We start from the raw sequence: 14,857 nt of genomic DNA, 5'->3' as shown, positions 1-14,857 counted from the left end.
AAAAAGAAAAAAAGAGTTTATGTTCACTTTTTGCACATGGATGTTCAGTTGTTCCAGAACCATTTGTTAAAGACTCTGCTTTCTCCTTTGAATTACCTTGGCATGTTTGTCGAAAATCAGTTGAACGTATATGTGTAGGTCTCTTTCTGGACTCCCTAGTCTATTCTGTTGATTTATGACTTTGTGCCAGTATCACTCATACATGGACAGTCTTGTCGTCTGTTACTAAAGACAGTTTTATTTCTTCCTTTTAAATCTGTATGTCTCATTTCCTTTTTCCTGCTTTATTGCGCTGGCTAGATTCTTCAGTACAGTATTAAATAGGTGAGGTGAGAGTGAACAGCCTTGCCTGTTCCCGGTCTTAGGAGGAAAACATCTAGTCTTTTACCATTATGGTGTTAGCTGTAGGTTTTTCATAGATACCCTTTTTTAGGTAGAGGAAGTTCTCTTCTGTTCCTAGTTTCCTGAGAGTGTTTATCATGAATAGATGTTGAATTTTGTCAAATGCTTTTTCTGCATATTTTGGGAAGATCATATGGCTTTTCTTTTTTAGTCTATTAATATGATGAATTACATTGATTTCTTTCTCATTAATTGACTTTGAATGTTGAACCAATCTTTCATTTGTAGGATAAACTTCATTTGGTCTTGGTATATTGTCCTTTTTACACATTGCTGTATTCAATTTGCTAAAATTTTTCAAGGATTTTTGTGTCTGGTTATGAAAGATACTGGTCTGTAGTTTTCTTGTGATGTCTTTAGTTTTGGTAATATAGTAATGCTGGCTTCAGAATAAGCGGGAAAATATTTCTTCATCTTCCTACAAATTTTGTGTGCAATTGGTAATATTTTTCATGAAATGTTTGGTAGAATTCACCAGCAAAATCTAGGCCTGTCTGAAGAAAAAACAGTTTTTTATCTCTATTCTCATGCACCACTGAACACACTTCTGACACCAGATGTGTCACAGTTTTTCTCACACATGAAGCAGTTCTTCAGCAGACCCTACTGTGTGTCCTATAATTCAATTCAGTTCTGACATTATCCACCTGGAGATGGCGTCAGATCCCACAGGTTGACGGCTCAACAGGACCATACCTCACTTCAGATGCTAATCACAAGTAGTAGGTTGTTACCTATACATCTCACCAACCAGCTATAAATTGTGAATTCCAAGACCACCCCCTCTTGGGTTTGATCTGTTTGCTAGAGCAGCTCACAGAATTCGGGGAAACTTGTGTTTATCCATTTGTTATAAATGATATCACAAAGGATACAGATGAACAGCCAGATGGAAGAGATGCATAGGGCATGGCATGTGGTAAGGGGTTCACCACCCTCAGGGGACCTCCATGTGTTCAGCAGTCTGAAAGCTCTCTGAACCTTGTCCTTTTGGGTTTTTATGGAGGTTTCTATAAACCCTGTGGAGGATTACATAGGCATGATTCATTGCATCATTGACCACTGGTGATCACATCAACCTTCAGCCCTTTCCCATCCCCAGAGGTCAGAGGGTGAGACTGAAAGTTCCAGCCCTCTAATTGCGTGGTTGGTTCCCCTGCCAACCAGCACCCAACATAAGGCTATCCAGAAGTCACCTCATGAGAACAAAAGATGTTCCCATCACCCAGGAAATTTGAAGGAATTTAGCAGCTCTCTGTCAGATGTGCTCTTATCAGTCAGGAAATTACAAAGGTCTTAAGAGCTCTGAGTCAGAAACTAGGGTCAAAGACTAGATATTAGAACAAAAGATTCTCTTAGTGCCCCTATCTGTAAGGATTTTAGGAGCTTTATGTAGGGACCAGGGGCAGAGACCAATATTTATATTTTTTATTATTTCATAGCCTGCACAGTCTTTGTAGGAAGGCTTTTGTTGTTTTTGGTTTCTTTTCGAGACAGAGTTTCTGTTGCTCAGGCTGGAGTACAGTGGCGCGATCTCTGCTTACTGCAACCTTCGCCTCCTGGGTTCAAGCAATTCTTGTGCCTCAGCCTCCCGAGTAGTTGGGATTACAGGTGTGCACCATCACGCCCAGCAAATTTTTGTATTTTTAGTAGAGACGGAGTTTTGCCATGTTTGCTGGGCTGGTCTTGAACTCTTGGCCTCCAGTGATCCACTGGCCTCAGCTTCCCAAAGTGCTGGAATTACAGGCGTGAGCCACCACGCCTAGCCAGGGAAGGTTTTTATTATCATTATTATTACGAATTAAATTTCTTTAATTCTAGAGTTATTCAGGTTTTTCTGTTTCTTCTTTGGTAGCATGTCTTTCAAGGAAGTTTTGCCTTTTTTCTAAGTTGTTGAATTTATTAGCATAAAATTGTGTATAATATTCCCTTATTATTATTTTAATGTCTAGGATAGAGACAGAGTCCTCTCTTTCATGCCTGATATTGATAATTTGCATTTTTTCTCTCTTTTTCTTAATTCATCTGGTTTGAGGTCTATCATTTTTGATTGGTCCTCTCAAATAACTAGCTTTTAGTTCCATTGGTTCTTGTCTGTTGATATTTTTTCCACTATATCATTGATTTCTGTGCCTATCTTCATTTTTTTATTTTTTCACTTTTCTCTTTGTTGGACTTTAATTTATTGTTTGTTTTTTTTCTTAGGCTAGAAGTTAGATCATTGATTTTATTTATTTCTAATATAAACATTGTAATGCTATAAATTTCACTCTATATATTGCATTGACTGCATCTTACAAATTTTGATATGTTGTATTTTTATCTTTGTTGAGTTAAAAATATTATCTAACTTTACTTGTGATTTCTACTTCGGCCCATTAGTTCTTTTGAAGTATTTTTGCTTAATTTCCTAATATTTGTGGGTATTCCAGATATCTTTGTGTTATAGATTTCTGATTTATCTTTGCTGTGATCCAAATATATATTATATGATTTTAATACTTTTAAATTGATTAAAATCTGAGTTATGGGACAAAATATGGTTGATTTTGTTGAATATTCTTTGTGTGCTTGAAAAGAAAATACTTCTGTTTTTGGGTATTCTATAAATGGCAATTAGCTTAGGTTGTTTTATGGTATGTGTCTAGTTTCTTATATCCTTACTGATTTTCTATACACTTTTTCTAACAATTACTGACAGAGGGGTAATGAAGTCTTCATTTATCAGTTTTTATTTAATTTGTTTTGAAGCTCTGTCATTTGGTGTGTATACACTTAGGATTGTTGTATCCCATTTCTAATAGATTCCTTCATTATTTTGAAATGTCCCTTTTTCTTATTGATAGTCAAATAATTATTGTTGCAAAATCTTCCTTGTTTGATATTAATATAACCACTCTGGCCTCTATAAAATAAGCTGTATTGCGGTGTATGTTTTCCATCCTTTTATTCGGTTGGTGCAAAAGTAATTGTGGTTTTTGCAATTACTTTTGTTTGTGGGAAGGAGCATGTTTGTATTTGCCCTTGAGCTGTCCCAGGGGTGGTTGGGGAGCAGCCTATCTTTTTAACCTATTTGTGTCAGGCAGTCCTCCCACCTCAGCTTCTCAAGTAGCTGGGACCACAAACACATGTCACCATACCCAGGTAATTTTTGTATTTTTTGTAGAGACAAGGCTTTGCCATGTTGTCTAGGCTGGTTTCAAATTCCCATTCTCAAGCAATCTGCCTGCCTCAGCCTCCCAAAGTGCTGGGATTACAGCCATGAGCCACCATGCCCAGCTTATTTATTCTTGTTTGAAATAATCAATTATTTAAAATAATTTAAAAATGAGAGTGGAAGGCAACCTACAGAATGGGAGAAAATATTTGCAAATCATATATCTGATAAGAGGTCAGTGTCCAGAAAATATAGAGAACTTATAATACTCAACAACAACAACAAACTGATTTAAAAATGGGTAGAGAACTTGAATAGACACTTCTCTAAAGAAGATATACAAATGGCCAAAAAGCACATAAAAATGTGCTCAATGTTACTAATCACTAGGGAAAGCCCATGGAGAGTAAAACGCTAGAATCTTTCTAATAACTTTGCCCTACACCATGGTCTAAATGATTATGGCTAAGTGGCTACACAGTATTTTCTTTTTCTAGAATGATTTTCTAGAGATACCACCTCACATCCATTAGGATACTATGGCTGTTATCCCAAAACCAGAACATAGCAAGTGTTGACAAGCATGTAGAGAAATTAGAATCCTTGTGCACTCCTTGTGGGAATGTAAAATGTACAACAACTGTGGAAAACAGGATGCAGTTCCTAAAAACACTGAAAATAGGATTACCGTATGATCCAGCAATTCCCCTTCTGGGTATATACCAAAAATAATTGAAAACAGGGCTCCAAAGGGTGTTTGTAGCAGGATCATTCATCATTGCCAAAAAGTAGAAGCAACTCAAGTGTTTATTGACAGATGAAAGGGTAAACAAAATGGTATGCATAAGCAGTGGAATGTTATTCAGCCTGAAAAAGGAAGGAAATTCTGACACATATTACAACATGAACGAACCTCGAGGACATTATGCTAAATGAAATGAGCCAGTTAAACAAAAACAAATATCTTGTGATTCCATTCATATGAGGTGCCTAGAGAAATCAAATTCATAGAGACAGAAAGTAGAATGTGGTTTCCATGTGCTGGGAGGAGGCAGGAATAGAGAGTTACTGTATAATAGATATAGAGTTTCTGTTTTGCAAGATGAAAAACCGCTCTGGATATTGGCTACACAGCAGTGTGAAAACAACTAATACTACTGAATTGTACACTTAAAAATGGTTAGGATGGTACATTTTATGTTAGTGCATTTTACTATGGTTCAAACATTTTAAAAGTTTTTTTAATGAGAGGGAAAATTCTTTTATATTTACTCACAAAGTTTTCTTTACTGTTGGTCTTTCTTCCTTTGTGTAAATACATATTTCCATATGGTATCCCTTTTCTTCTGCCTGAAGAACTTCATTTAACATTTCTTGTGGGCAGGTCCGATGACTGTGAAGTCTTTCAGCATTGGTTTGTCTGAACAAGTCTTTATTTTACCTTCAATTTTGAAAGACTTTAAAAAATTTTTTGGCTAAGTATATGCTTCTAGGTTGACAGTCCCCCGTTCTCACTTCTACCACCCCTCCCCCACTACTTTAAATATGTAACTCTATTTACTTGCTTCATTCCTGACAAAACATCTTCTGTCATTCTTACCTATATTCCTTTGTATGTAGTATTTCCATTTTCTTCTGGCTGCCTGTTGAGATTATTCTCTTTACCACTGGTTTCCAGCAATTTTATTATGATGTACTTTGTTGTGGTTTTCTTTTTTTTTTTTTTTTTTTGACATAGGGATGGAGTTTCGCTCTTGTTGCCCAGGTTGGAGTGCAGTGGCACAGTCCTGGCTCAGTGCAACTTCCGCCTCTCGGGTTCAAGCAATTCTCCTACCTCAGCCTCCGAGTAGCTGGGATTACAGGCATGCACCACCACACCTGGCTAATTTTGTATTTTTAGTAGAGATGGGGTTTCACTATGTTGGCCAGGCTGGTCTTAAACTCCTGACCTCAGGTGATGTACCCGCCTCGGCCTCCCAAAGTGCTGGGGTGTGAGCCACCGTGCCCAGCTGTGGTTTTCTTTATATTTACTTGGCTTGGAGTTTATTTAACTCCTCAGATCTATAGGTTCATAGTTTTCTTGTTTGTTTTGTTTTCTTCTTTGTAATCACATTTGGACCTTGTTTACATATTTTCTCAAATATTTTTTCTGCCTCATCTCCTTTCCCAGGATTCAAATTACATGGATGCCATTTTATTTGTCCCACAGGTCACTGATGCTCTGGATTTTTGTTTTTCAATCTTTTTTCTCTCTCTACTTCATTTTGAATAGTTTATATTGGTATGTCTTCACATTTATAGCTTTTTCTTTTATAGCATTTAATCATTTGTTAATTCTACCTGGTATATTATTATGTCAAATACTGTGTTTTTAATCTCTGTAGGTTCCATTTAGGTCTTTCTATATCTTCTGTTTCATTTCTTACTATGTTTGTGTTTTCTTCTGCCTTCTTGAACATTTTGAGAGTTATTGGCAAATTGCCCTTCATAGCAATTTTGGGATTTACATACACGCATAGTAGATTATGATGGTGCCATCCTTTGTTTTTTTCTGTTTTACAGTTTTGTTATTTATATTTAAATTATTAGGCCAGGCGCGGTGGCTCAAGCCTGTAATCCCAGCACTTTGGGAGGCCGAGACAGGCGGATCACGAGGTCAGGAGATCGAGACCATCCTGGCTAACACGGTGAAACCCCATCTCTACTAAAAAATACAAAAACCTAGCCGGGCGAGGTGGCGGGCGCCTGTAGTCCCAGCTACTCGGGAGGCTGAGGCAGGAGAATCGCATGAACCCAGGAGGCGGAGCTTGCAGTGAGCTGAGATCTGGCCACTGCACTCTAGTCTGGGCGACAAAGCGAGACTCTGTCTCAACAACAACAACAACAACAACAACAACAAAATTATTAATGCATCTATTTTTGGTTTTGTGTGTTAGGAATGAGATTGAGTTCTAGGTTTTTTTTTTTTTTTTCATATGGGTAGCTAGTATTTCTTGGTATTTTGATCACAAAATAAGTAAATTCAAGGTTTTGATTTCTGTAGCATCAATATTTTGACAGAAAAGAACTTGATAAAACTCTTTTTGATGTGTTAATTTTGACATCTACAAAAACAAGCCATTAAATATTACCTTTTTTAACTTTTTAAGAAATTAATTTGAGTTCAAATATTTTTGAAATATAAAAATTATGTTTTTAAAGCTATAATTCTTATAGACATTCTGTGGTTAAAAATTTGATTGTGCTTATTAAAAATGGTCACATATGTTTTGCACTCCAGCGATGTGAAAATAAAGTTTCTTTGGGAAGGTGACATTTGGTTTCCTGATTATGGGAGGGAGTTGGTTATCTCAGATGGAGCAGGAATGGTTGATTCTCACACCAGGATGGGACTGGGATTCCCCAGGATGGAGGGAGGAGACCCTTTCTACACCATAGTTTGAGCTACTGACAGCAAAACCCTCCCACCATACTGGGTGCACCTTGTGTACACTTGACTAATGTACACTTCTGATTTACGGCACATAGCAGAGGCTTCGAGGCGAATTCCGTTCTCGTTTGGCATGCTGCTGGGTAACAAGATAGTAAGAGTGGCAGTTTGCACAAGCTGTGGACAGGGACATTTCCTCTCTGCTGCAGCAAGGCAAAGGAAAGCCCAGGGAGAGTAAAACGCTAGAATCTTTCTAATAGCTTTCTAATAGCTTTGCCCTACACCATGGTCTAAATGGTCTAAATGGCTACACAGTATTTTATTTTTCTAGAATAATTTTATCCAGCTGTGAGAAAGCCAGGTTCAAATTAAAAACTTTTAATAACCTGTCCCAGAATTACTAACAATGAGACTTAAACAAATTTTGATTTGTGAAGAAAACATGAAAAAAGTCCAAAAGAAGCCCCCTCAAAGGACAGAAGTGCCAGTAGGTCCCTTGTGGGGCAGTTTGTACATCTCTCAAGGGGGTCCTTCAGCAGGCAGCTTCCTCTGTGGCGCCAGGTGCGTCCAGGGTGGGCCGGCTCCTTTAGAAGTTAGGCAGGCCAGGCAGAGGGAAGAGAGAGTGAAGCTCTCGACCTCCTCCCAGAGAGCCTGCACGCCCCCCCGGTATTTATCCCCTGCCAGTCTCTCCTTGAACTCTTTCAGGGTGGCTCCACTGCCAACGTTGCTGCAGATCTGCAGGGGTTAGCTTTAACCCTGTGTGGATAAAGTGGGCTACTTTTTGGAAGTCTTTTTCCAAAAGTCCGAGGGATGTCAGTGCTGGCGTCCCCAGCCGCAGTCCACTGGGCCGTGGAGCGCTTCTGTCACCTGGGCAGGTGTTCTTGTTGCAGGCAATAGAACAGGCTTCTAGGACCTTCTCAGCCCTTCTGCCATCTGTGCCTTTGATTGAATGGAGATCCACGAGGATCAAATGGTTGTCAGAACCACCTGTGACTGTTTTGCAGCCCAGCTCTGTCAGTGCCTCAGACAGAGCCCTGCAGTTGGCCACCACCTGGTGCTGATAAACTTCAAATTCCAGAGTCACAGCTTGCTTCAGGGTCACAGCAACCCCAGCAATGGCATGGTTGTGGGGACCTCCCTGAAGGCCAGGGAACACAGCAGAGTTGATGAGAGACTCCAGGTAGTACAGAATCTCTTTGCCAGTCTTGGGATCCATACGTTGCACTCCTTTCCCGTAGATCATGCCGGCTCAGCAGCCTCTCAGGTTCTTGTGAGTGGTGGTGGTCAGCACGTGGCAGTGTTTAAATGGGGAGGGCACCACACCAGCTGCCACCAGCCTGCTGATATGTGCCATGTCCACCATGAGATACACTCCATTCTCATCTACAGTCTTTCCGCAGGCGGGCATAGTCCAGGTTTTAGGAGCAGCAGCTGGTTCCTGCAGTGATCAGCTTCAGGTGGAAAAGGCGGGCATTCTCCTCCAGCTGGCCATAGTTGATGTAGCCAGTGTCTGGGTTCACCTTATAGGGCATAGATTCAAAGAAGATGGATGTGGCAGAGATTTTCTTCTTGTCTGTCATGAACCTGTGGGTCAGGTGGCCCCCATCTGGCAGGTCCAGGCCCAGTGTACACTCGAAGTTTGCAGGGGAGCCTGAGCAAGGCTGGACGTTGACCCCCCAGCACTGTGGGTCCAGCTTATAGGCCTGCAGGGCTCGCTTCTGACAGAGGGTTTCCAGCTCATCAGTAAACTCAGTCCTGCCTTAGTATCTCTGGCCCGGGTACCCCTCAGAGTATTTGTTATTTAAGCAAGAGCCTAGGGCCTCCAAAACTGCTCGGCTGGCAAAATTCTCTGAGGTAATCAGCTGCAATCCAACCCTCTGCCAGTACTCTCCTTCTTAATGATGTTGTAAACCTCAACATCGCTGTCTTTGAGGGGCTGCACCAGCATCTTGTCATGTGAGGACCACAGGTCAGCATCCTTGTGGGCCCCATTGACTGGCATCGCCATTGCATGGGTTCGAAGCTGCCAGAACATGACCCTGCACACGTGCCTAGCCTCAGTCCCACGCCACCGCCAGTGCCACCAGAGTCCCAGACCCGCAGACCCAATGCCCCGCACACTGCCACGCGCCAACCATGTGACTTGTCGCACCAACCCCAAATCCCAAACTTGGTGCAGGACTGCTAGTGCTCTGCTAGGTGCACCCCTCGCACCAGGCTTAGGCTTGACCTAAATCTTACCTTTTAAAAAAAATTCCCAAATGCTGTGTGAAGCATACATTCTCTTTTCCTATGGTTCACTCTTCCCTGAATAACCCACCTAGTCATTGACTCCCATCCCTAGGTGCAGACTAGGGAGCAGGCAGTGTAAAGGAAGGGGTGCCGATGTGCCCGCCCATCCAGACCAAAGTCCTGCTTCTCTGGGAAGCTAGCCTGTTTGCTGTCACACTTTTGTACTCTCTGCTGAAAAGGCCTCCTTTTCTCCCTCGAATATTGCTCACTTGGATACATCTTCCTCTAATTAGAGAGATGGGGAGGGGATGGCAGTAGGTCCAAAGGAACTCAGATTTATTGAGCACTTGTTTTACTCCAAATTTTGAGTTAGGGCTTTTCGATCTGTTTGGTCTCATGGATTGCAAAATCTTCCCTTACCTAGAAATACACTCCATTACTCTTTCCCCTACCCTGTGCACCACCGCAGTGCCTCACACATAGCTTTGTTATTATGTACATAACTATTGGCTGGTATTTATTCTCCCATAGAGACTGTGAACTTCTCGCACAGAGGCATGGTCTATTCATGGCCGCCAACACCTAGCAGAGCCTTTAGCACACAGTAGACACTTGGCATTTGTATTGCGAATGGAAATTAATTCTGCCCTCCAGAGGTTGAGAATGTAAGGATGTGGGAAATGTTGATAAGACACTCTTTTAGTGGAGAGAGTTACTGAAGAAAACTATTGTGACATATTCCAATATATGATAGATTGAAAGGAGATGAAGATTTGGAGACTGAAAATTCTCACAGCTTTCTCACTTCACAGGCTGCGTGATCTTGGAAAAGTCTGAGCCTTACTTCACTCATTAGTCAAGAGAATGAAATGAGAGGATGTGTCTTGGGGCCATAAATGTTAGATCATTTCAACAACATTTAATGTTAGACACTTAATTGAGTGAATTATGTTTTCTCAGTAGCTTTCTTTATAATTAGATAAGTTATTTTTCAGGAAGAAAAATAAAGATCCTAGAGTAGGTCACAGTAAACATTTTGAATGTTTTCTTTAAAAAGAAAAAATATAACTCGTAAAACCTAAATTGACACATAATTGGCATACCCCATTTTCCTGCGAATATTTTGCCTCATACATTTGAGTGGCTGTTTGTGCTTTGGTGAAAGACATGATTGAGTGTCATATCTTTTAGTTGGTGGTCAGTGGGGCCACTCAGTATTGGGAGAAAGTGAGGTGCCTACAGGCTAAGCCTGTGGCCAACAGTTTCAGCAGAAAGCAGAGCCCTAATCCATGCCACGTCCGTGCTGCAGAGTGATACTAGCAGCAGTGACAATGATAGCTCACACCTACTGATGTTTACTTTGGATCAGGTCCCGTGCTGAAACTTTTTCCTATTTCTTCTGTTTTAATTCTCCCAACAATTGTATAATGAGACTAACCCTTGTTAGTCAAGTTTTAAATACGAGGAACTAGAGGCATAGAGAAGTCAAGCAGTTTGCCCGAGGTCACACAGATAGGAAGTGATAAAACTAGGTTTTGAACCCAAGCCCACATATTTAACAACCGCTCTCTACTTCCTCTCACAGCTGCTGTTTCATGGGCAGGCTGGCTAGTGGCCAAAGTACCGAGGCCTACCAGATGCCTGGTAGTAGCTAATGAGGTGCTGATGTGGAAATGGTTCCCTTACCCAGCTCTACAGAGGAAAACCACACTTCTCTTGAGATGCATTTTGTTTTAGGAAGGCTGGAGTGTGTGGTGTGTATCTGTGACTGTGCGTCTGTGATTCACATACTGCTAAGGAATCATTGCTGTGGTCCAAGCTGGCTGAGTTTCCACAGTGCAAAGATGGCCCTTGAAACTTTGCAGAGCTCTGAAGCAGGAAGTCTAGAGAGTTGACACACAGTCCCAGCTGCCTGATTTGGGACCCTTGCATGAGAAGGTACAGGAGACCTATTGCACTGCCCTGGGGACTTTGAAAGCTTGTGGGCTCCTGGCCAGTGTAGCTGAGTATCTGGTATCCCCACATTACAAAGCCCCTCCGTCTCTGCCCTTCCAGAAAAAGATTCTGGGATTTTTATCACTACAACACCAGGGAGGAGTGGTAAGATTGAGAGGCATCCTTGACAAATTTTGTCCCATACCATAAATTACGGAGGAGAATAGAATACCATCTACTTCTCTACTTCTGCAGAATCGTTGTCCTTCTAGGCTGAGAGCACACTGGGCACTCCCATACCCCCACCAGGAATGTGCAAGACTTGCTACAGTTACTTTCTCCGCTCCCTCATGTCCCTCTAACTCTTAATCCATGTAGTCTGGCCTCCACTCTCGCTTCTCTCCTCCTCAGAATGCTCTAATCCAGACCACCAAAAAGCACTGACAAATCCGACAGATAGATAGTCCTTCTCTTTTTATGATGTCTCTGAAGCATTTGGCAGTATTGATCTCTTCCTCCATTTTGAAACTCTCTCTTCTCCTTAATTCTTTGTTCAAACTCCCTCCCAGTTCTCCTACCTCTCTGTTCCTTCTCAGTCTCTATTGCAGGAGATCTTCTTTTCCTGTACTCGTCCTTACATGTTGGTGTTTGCCGGGTTTCAGTTATAGCTCTCCTCTCTTCTCACTCCACTGCTTTAGCTAACATCGTATGTGCTGATGACTCTCAATCTCTCTAGCCTACATCTCTACTGATCTTTAGACCCAAATACCAAACTTCCTGCTGGACAGCTCCACTTGGATGACTCAAAAGCATCTCAAGTTCAGTGTATCCAACTCACCAAATTTCCAACAAATCTAATCAGCCTATGTTCTTATTTCAGGAAATGGCACCACTATCCATTCTCACCCAAGCAAGAAATCTGGGAGTTATTCTTTCTCCTTCCCCTCTCAACCAGATATCTAATGAGTCATCAAGTCCTGGCACTTGTCTTCTTTCTGAGGTCAGTTCCTTCCCCTGAGCCCTGATTCTCCAACCTCTGTCACCTCTGCAGGAACCCGGATCTTCATTCTCTTCACTGTTTCCTTCTTATCACTATTTAATCATATTCAGGTCTCTCTCATCGCTTAAAAACTTGCCACATTGATCCTATTATTCTGTAAACTCATTCAACAAAGTGTCAGATATTTTTCTAGGTGCTATAGCTTCAGCACTGCATAAGTTACATAAAACCTCTCCCTTCAGAGATCTTACATTCCACTGGCAGACACAGATAACCTGTGCACATAAAGTGTCACGCCATTTTTAGAGCACCTACTGTGTGCCAGCCACTGTGCCACCGTATTTCATTATTTCATTTAGCCTTTACAATGGGAGCCAATCATAATTCCAAAAGACACAATCACGAATGCCGTAGTCCCAAATGCTGAAATCCTAAAAGATCAGTCGGGCGTGATGGCTCACGCCTCTGATCCCATCATTTTGGCTGGCCAGGGCGGGTGGATCACCTGAGGTCAAGAGTTTGAGACCAGCCTGACCAACATGGCGAAACCCTGTTTCTAATAAAAATACAAAAATTAGCCATTCATGGTGGTGGGCGCCTGTAATCCCAACTACTCGGAAGGCTGAGGCAGGAGAATCACTTGAACCCGGGAGGCGTAGGTGGTAGTGAGCCAAGATCACACCATTGCATTCCAGCCTGAGCGACAGTGCGAGACTCTGTTTCAAAAAAAATATTAAATTAAATTTTAAAAAAAAGGAAATCCTAAAAGATGAGAATCCCAAAAAGTCTAAAACCCTGAAAATCGCAATTCTGAAAGATTAAAATCTTGAAAACATCATTCTGGAAAAAATAATTTTTAAAATTATTTAAAATATATTTATTTACATTCTTAAAAGGGGATTTATTTGATAAACGTAAAAACATTACAGAACACTTCATAGGCCACTTTACACAATGAAATGGGCAATAATAACATACATATTTTATTGCCTAGCATAAACAGGTATACTAATGAGAGGCATGAACAGGTTACTAATGACAGTCACATGGATATCACAGGAACAGGCAGACTGTTCATAAAGAAATAGGTACAAAGGGACATGTATGAACACATTTCACTATAGTTGGTAATTGTGTACACCCAGGTTGACAACTGCGGTCATCTGAAATACTGTGACAGACATCTGAAATACCGTGACTGATCTCATCACAGTCTTTTGTCGAGATCAGTCAAAAGTCACAGTGGGTCACTACTGCATATACAGTTGTTCAAAGAGCCAAGATCTTGAGAAATTTTATCTTTCACAAATGCATGTATCCAAAAAGGACATCTCTTTTTGAGGAAGTTTCAGTGTTTTTACATACACGCACAGTCGTTACACACAAAGTCAATGTGATAATGCACTTTTATGGAATCAAATTTGCAAAATCCCTTTATAACAACCCCACGAAGTAAGTATTGTTATACCCATTTTGTAGATGGGAAAGCTAACGACTTGCTCAAGGTCATGGTAGCACAGAGCCAGGAATCAAACCCACCAACCCCACCCTATGTCCTGAATCGAGGCTCTGAACCATGGACCTGGAAGGGAATACAGATTCCTTTTGTTTGGAGAGTGTTTTAAATATTTTCAGTAGGTACCCACTGCGGTGAAATCCTTGGGTACAGGCCTTTCCGGGAAGAGCAGAGTGCTCTATAACTAAAGCTTCTCTGCAGAGTGTCTTAAGAGTAGCCTGCATAGGCTAGACAACCTCAGTGCCTGTCCATGACCTGGACTCCAGCTTACAGCTGGAGGAATTGCCGTTTATGTCCTGTCCTTTTCCCTGCCCACCATTTTTTTTTTTTTTCATATATTCCTTAGCGTCAGGTGTTGGAACCACCTCTGGGAACTCATCCATGTTCTGCTTTTAAATTAATTCCACATCTTGCCTGAGCTTACTGCCTCCTCCATTATTTAAGGAATTTAGCCTGCCAGTTCCCTATAATGGTACACCCCATCTCTTTCCTCTTTGCTCTATCTTCCAGTTCTCATAGGTGGAGCTGCAGTAGACATCCAGAAGTTGCGGGATTTTTTTTTTAGATCTCCTTCCCAGATGACTAGGGACCCACACTTGTTTGCAAAGGTGAATCCTGCAGACCTAGCTGGTTATAAATCCATCTGCTCTAGAAATTCTAGGCCTCAACCTGCTCTTTCTGATGGTATCAGAGTACATTGTTTCTCCTACCCCAGGACAGGACCTGAGGAGCTACATCTTACCCCTTTCTTATCCCTTTCTAACTTATCCCTTTCTAACTTGCCAGGTGAATGACAGGCAAAGCCTTGGTAGAATGTCCCAGACAGGCAAAAGGCAGTTTGGAACCTGTTGTGTGCTGTAGAATCAAAGGTGATTTGAACTGGTCTGCCACAATATTTTTGAGATACTGGAAATAAGGTTTTTGAAAACATTTATGACAATTAGAGTCAGTTTATGTTCCTTAATCTAATAAATAAAAGAATAGGCCTGGCACAGTGGCATGCACCTATGGTCTCAGCTATTTGTTACCAAAAAAAAAAAAAAAGAAAAAAAAACTTTTAAAAATGGAGCATATATTTTATATGTTTCCTTCCTTCCTTCCTTCCTTCCTTCCTTCCTTCCTTCCTTCCTTCCTTCCTTCCTTCCTTCCTTCCTTCCTTCCTTCTTTCCCTCCTTCCCTCTCTCC

At 41.3% G+C, this 14,857-nt stretch overlaps 1 protein-coding gene and 1 pseudogene across 26 annotated transcripts in view; one reads left to right on the top strand and one right to left on the bottom strand.

Annotated features, from left to right (window-relative positions):
• LOC105494891 (ST3 beta-galactoside alpha-2,3-sialyltransferase 3) overlaps nucleotides 1-14,857 on the top strand; it is a 232,030-nt gene that overhangs the window by 142,184 nt on the left and 74,989 nt on the right. For 10 of the 26 annotated variants that reach the window (XR_011621903.1, XR_011621901.1, XR_011621902.1 and 7 more), the window contains one exon: nucleotides 12,037-12,156. The exons of the other annotated variants lie outside the window; for them this stretch is intronic. Coding sequence is in view for 5 of the 10 variants with exons in the window: in XM_071094413.1 (XP_070950514.1) it covers nucleotides 12,037-12,156 (120 nt within the window). In the remaining 5 variants the exon portion in view is untranslated. The remainder of the gene's footprint in view (nucleotides 1-12,036; nucleotides 12,157-14,857) is intronic. 26 annotated transcript variants of the gene reach the window in all.
• On the bottom strand, nucleotides 7,576-8,997 carry LOC139362726 (serine hydroxymethyltransferase, cytosolic pseudogene; annotated as a pseudogene).

The sequence above is a fragment of the Macaca nemestrina genome, chromosome 1 (genome assembly GCF_043159975.1).
Source record: "Macaca nemestrina isolate mMacNem1 chromosome 1, mMacNem.hap1, whole genome shotgun sequence".
Classification (NCBI taxonomy): Eukaryota; Metazoa; Chordata; class Mammalia; order Primates; family Cercopithecidae; genus Macaca; species Macaca nemestrina.
The sequence above is the reverse complement of the archived record's forward strand: the minus strand, read 5'-3'. Positions and strand labels throughout refer to the sequence as shown.